This window comes from Dendrobium catenatum, unplaced genomic scaffold (genome assembly GCF_001605985.2).
Source record: "Dendrobium catenatum unplaced genomic scaffold, ASM160598v2 fragScaff_scaffold_1470, whole genome shotgun sequence".
NCBI classification, from domain to species: Eukaryota; Viridiplantae; Streptophyta; class Magnoliopsida; order Asparagales; family Orchidaceae; genus Dendrobium; species Dendrobium catenatum.
In genome coordinates this window covers 1,511,065-1,516,786 of record NW_021319932.1, presented here as the reverse complement: position 1 = coordinate 1,516,786, position 5,722 = coordinate 1,511,065, and the positions used below count along the sequence as shown (strand labels likewise).

General features: G+C 32.0%; 1 protein-coding gene and 1 long non-coding RNA gene across 2 annotated transcripts; both read right to left on the bottom strand.

Annotated features, from left to right (window-relative positions):
• Positions 1 to 959: 959 nt before the first annotated feature.
• LOC110110455 lies at positions 960 to 1,762 on the bottom strand. Its single transcript, XM_020841940.2, has one exon. The coding sequence runs from the start codon at positions 1,730 to 1,732 to the stop codon at positions 1,181 to 1,183; it is 552 nt and encodes a 183-aa protein (XP_020697599.1). The 5' UTR covers positions 1,733 to 1,762; the 3' UTR covers positions 960 to 1,180.
• Positions 1,763 to 3,009: 1,247 nt separating this feature from the next.
• Positions 3,010 to 3,618, bottom strand: LOC114581008. The gene is made up of 2 exons (XR_003702806.1): positions 3,392 to 3,618; positions 3,010 to 3,229 (listed from the first exon to the last, which is right to left on the bottom strand). It is a non-coding gene; the product is annotated as an uncharacterized LOC114581008 (long non-coding RNA).
• Positions 3,619 to 5,722: the final 2,104 nt, after the last annotated feature.

The window sequence follows — 5,722 nt, the reverse complement described above, 5'->3', positions numbered from 1 at the left end:
TTTAATTATTTATCTATTTTATATTTTATTTTTTAAATATACATTATTAAAAATTAATTTTTATTTATTTATTAATTTTAAATAATCTAACATGAATGATTTATATATTTGAAATTTAATGTGAATTTAAGATATAATTTGTGGTTGTAAAATTTAACTAAATATATAACATAAATTAACAATAGTTTATAATAATTTATATTAAATTTAACATAAATTAGTAATAATTTATATTAAATTTATAAGTTTATATATAAACTAAATTTATTTTTAGTCATAAATTTATATAACTTATTTTTTATTTAAATAATTATAATATTTATTACATCATTTGATTCAACCCCCAATTCAATGTTGGTAGATCCATTAAACCTCGAAACTCTCATATTTCCGGTTCGACGTCTAGTCCAATTTTCACAACCTTGACAGCTCGTTTGATAATTTTCGACAAAACTGATATTAAATTTAACATAGGAGTAATAAATAGAACCCTTAAATTAACATTATATTTAGGGGAAAAAAACAAAGAAAGGCACATATTAACAGTTAATCTTGCAACTGATGCCATATTAGTTGGTGATCAAAGAAAACAAAATTTCAAGGCCTTCGTATTTTTATCAATAAATAAATAAATAATCATTTGCTAGAAAAATAGAGAATGAAATATTCAAATATATTTTCCATAAATTTCATTCTATTTTTCTTTTTTTAATATATATCATCCAATTTATAGAGACAAAAATATTGTAAAAAATGATTCTAATGTAATTTTTTCCATGCACAAGCAAGCCATTACAAATCTATATTTATATATAATATCCAATAAAGATAAAGGTCTCATATGACCGACCGCTCAAGTAGGATAAAGGCCTGATGTTGTTATTATTTTATCAAACAAGTACAACTTAAGAGATGTTTAGGACAGTTGTAGCTCTTTTTAAACAATAGTTGAATAACTGTTATGAGAAAAATAATTTTTTTTTTAAATTATTGTAAATATTATACGTATTTCTTTGTACGAAAAAGTCAACAACAACTTCCTTGTAGTCGTCACGCTACTTATCTGATTATAAATAGAAGCTTTTGCTTCAAAAATTTCTAAAAAAAAAAGCAGCAAAAAAGTAACAGCCAAACAAAACGGTTTCAATAGTTTGGAACGTAAAGCGATAACAAAGCTGCCCTAAAGAGACCCCTCCTCTTCACCCGCGTCACTTTCTTCCTTCGAAACACTCTCAATATGGTTCCATTTTGAAAACCTCCCAAAGTAACAGTTCCACAATCCTTCAGCCAAGCAATCCACTTCATAAGAACCAATACTATCAACAAATTCACCAATATTTCTTCCCACAGCAACCTTCCCTCCAAATACCACAGCATCATCTTCTTCCAACCCACTATTCAATTTCTCACCACCTTTCAGGAAAAGAAAACCTGCTCTAATATGATCTTTATACAAGCTGAAGTTAGCTTCTTCACAAACTTGAACTACTACTCCACTTCCCTTCTCCCCTTCAATGCACAGTATCTCTCTGTATGGTTTTTCTTTTGAAAGAATGAACAGATAGAGTGCCATTAAAGATATTGCTGTGGAGGACAGAAGAGGAGAAAAATAGATGAGAAGTTTTAAGAGAAAATGGTACAGTGAAGGGAAGAGGGCAGCAGAGAGTAATATGAATGATATGATGAAATGATTGAGTGAAGAAGATTTGAAGATGGAATGGAAGGTTTCCATAGGATGGCTGATTGAGCCTCATGAGATTGGCAAACAACAAGAGGTTTATAAGAAGCAAAGAGAATATATTCGGAGGGCTTCATGGTGGGAGAATATATGCTCTTTTGTAGCTGGTGGAGAGAAGAACATTACTTTTAAAAGGTCATTGGAAAGAATAAGATGAGCGTTAGGGAAGAGGATAAGGAAGAAGATATTCTCAATATTGTGTTATGTAAGCTAAATGTTTTTTTTTTATTAAATTTTGTCGTGTGATTGAGTCACCGATCATCTCTAGAATAGGTTTATATGTCCTCCTAGACACTTAACAAATGGTGACTCCACCCCATTAGTATTTTAATATCCAATGCATATCATCCTTACTAAATTCTAATATGATAGCATTATGTGTATGATTTAGTAGAAAATTTTAAAAGGAAATTTCTAACATCCAATATGGGCTAGAATCATATTTTCTTTTATTTATACAGCTTACGGTGATGCTTTTATGCAATTTATGCTCTCATTAAGATCCGACCAACTCTAAAAGGAAGGAAATCATGGCCACTAAAAAGAAGCTTATTCCACTTAGGCTTCGTTTGGGACAATTTTGTTACTGCCTTGAGCCGTCTCAAACGAAGCCTTAGAAAAAGAGGATGAAGTCTTGGATTTTATGCGGCTTTTATGCCAAGTTCCTAATTATGGAGTGTTAGCTTTGATGTTCTCACATCTAGTAAAGATGAATAGAAGAGTTGGTAAAAAAAGGAGAATTGAGAAGGATATCGAGATTGGCTTCACTAACTCTTCCCAAAAACAATGGAGGGAGATCTTGAAATGTGAGGGTGTATTTAAAGGTGCCTAATATGATTCTAAAATTGGGTTGATGGGCCTGAGCTAATAGTAACTTTCATATATACTAGTTATGAACAATATGAGGGCGAATACTCTCTAATGAGAGAGTCAATGAATCATGGGGCTCATCTCTAAGCACACTTCTAAGTCATTCAATGTACCTTAAAAACATGTGAATGACATAAAATGATGGAAGCATGAATGAAAAATGATACATGATCAAATCATAGCATGGATGAGTGAATTATGAATTATTCATAGTTTCTATGTATGTTTTTCTTACATATAAATGAGATGTAAATGAAATCTATACCATAACCCGATGACCCCATGCAATTCATGTATGACTCACTCTTTATTTGATGACTATAAATCTGCTAAGCAACAATTTTAAGATTTCATTTGGGATGGCTTTCTTATTGTTTTATGAAGCTTATTTTTAATACATAAATTTTTTGAATTAAAAATTTTTGCACTAAAAATCTGATTCATAAAGCAATAAGAAAGCTGTCACAAATGAAGCCTAAATCAGAACATCTCATATATGTATATATTCAATATTGAATTCTTAGGCATATAAAACAGTAAAAAACAGGCCTTACTCAAAATCCTATGATCCTTTATGGGGGCCGAATCCATCCAAAGCCAAAGATCATGAAATTCTGTGGCCTGATATAAAATAGGCGAGCATTAGTACAATTCACTGATTTATACCTTTGCATAAACCCCTTCAAAATACACAAGGAAAACTTTGATAAAACAGTGGGCTATCCAATTGAACTAAAGAAATAAACAACAAAAAGAAAATACTGTAAAAACTATAATGCGAACCAAATACAATTATCTTTGATGCTATCTGCGCATGGCACGATTTCTTTCCCGTTTGCGGAAACGTTCAAGCATCAACTCATCAGTAGCAGCCTGTCTTCTCCCTACAATGTCTACATCATTGGTTTCTGTTGGTTGTGTTCCAGCATCACTCTTTTTTCTACTGCTGTGATCCTTGTAAAATTCTGGATGTTCTGCAAAAGGAATATAGTATGCATTAGGATGCCTTCAGAATGAGAATGAGAAAATTTTGGCTAGTAAGATCATTAAGAGTCTTATCAACATGACAAGGTAAACTAAGCTTCCTTTGTTGCTACTAGCTTTGTCCTTGTAATGAATGTTCTCTTCATGGTTGAAAAATAATAGGTCAAATTTGTAGATTATAAACCATGATAATAACTTAGAGTATACAAGGACATTGTTATCCATATTGTACATGAAACACTAGTGCACTTTGAAGATTTTGAAGTTCTAATTCTTAAATCATGAGATATATTACTCTTGAAGCATAAAGATTTTGGGGATTGTGTACTGTAAATGTTCTGTGAAAAAACAGAATTTTAATGTTTTCCTAAGCTTAGTATTGTCACATCTTTCATTTAGATCTGAACTGACTTCCCAGAATCTTTACTCAAAGTTATGTCAGGAAACCTGGTACGATGACCACACTTCCTATCTTCAAAACTGAAATATATAAGCCAACTGGAATCAAACTACTACTTCTATACAACTTTCTGGAATAACTGGAAATTCTGCTCCCACAGGTCCCGCAACCTTCTGCTTTTCATATACAGTCCACCAATAACTATTCCTAGTATGGAAATAAGCTCTAAATTCATTATAGTTCATTACCTTAATTATATTCCTAATTTTCCTTCTTTATTGGCTATGTTTTACCTATATATTATATCTATTCTACCATAGAAATAAGAAACATGGTATTCTACTCTCATTTTCAATAGGGTATCAAAGCATCACTTCTCTATCAATCTATTTTTCTATTTTCCATCTTTCATGCTTTTCTATATTCCGTTTTTGGTGGATCAAAATTTACCTGTGGGGAGTATTAGAACATTACTAACAAGGCCAATAAGAAACACAGAACAAAATAATAGACAGATAATTAGAATATAGAGACAGCAGCTATAAGATTTTATTACATTGCTAACAGTACAATATTTTGGTACAAATGGCTTGATGAGAGAACCTTTTCCTGATCTCCTATTTATAAGTTCAGGCTAGATTTTGATGCTACTGGAATGACTATACGGAATAAAATTCAACTAACTCTTACTTTAAGCAAACAAAAATTATGTATCTAAAAATGTAATAAATATATACTTATCTTGTTGAAGAAATGGCTTCTTGCTCTTAGGGAGACTAGTACTAGATGGTGAGATCATATGATAGCAGTTGACTTCATATAGTCGGCTCCTTTGTTCATTCTCTATTTAAGAATCTGGCCTCAAAATCCTCTTCAAGATCATGGATGGGGCAAGAGATTTTCAAGTAAAGAAGATTGCCATTTTTTTTTTTTTTTTTTTTGTTGAAGTGGAATAAGAAGAGGGCAGCAAGGAAAAGTTGTAATGAATCTTCGTCATGTTCTCCATGAAAGAGAGGAAAAGAGGCTATTAAGGGAAAGAAAAATGAGGCAGCAATCGAGTTGCCTTCTGTAAGTGATCTTCTCAAAAATTCTCTCTTAGGAAAGGATATTAGACGGGGATCTTCTTTGCCTGATTCTCTTTGGATAGAAATAACAAAGAAGCTTTTTAGTCCTACTGCCATCATCCCTGGTCAGTAGCAAGCTTCTAGATCTGATCAAGTAGATGACTCTTCAACTTGTCCTGAAGTCAGTCACGATTTTGCAGATGCTGAAGAGGTTGGTGACTTGAGAGATGAGACAAAGATTAGGGAGTCTAGCGAGGTGATTTGTTCATACTCAGATATTATAAGTCTATGTGAATTTGTTGGAAGAAGACAAGAATTTGATGAGAATTGTACTTGCTCTCCAAGCCTACTTCAAACTTGAGAAGCCAAATATGAACAAGAAAGTTACTAATCTTCAACTATTTGTAGAATCAGAGAAGCATTTTCTCCATGACTTCACAGAAAATTTTGCAAGTCTATCCAATCAGTTCCAAGCTATTTTTAGCGAAGTTACTTTACCTATTAGGTTGAGATTAGATTGTTTTCAAGGATGAAATCATTCTTTTAAAAAGGAATGCAACTTCTTCCATATCAGGTCCATTTCTCGTTGGTTTTCAGTTCTTGGTTATCACTTTATTCATCAAGACTTACTCCTGAGGGATGTCATTTCTAATCTTATCGTGAAAA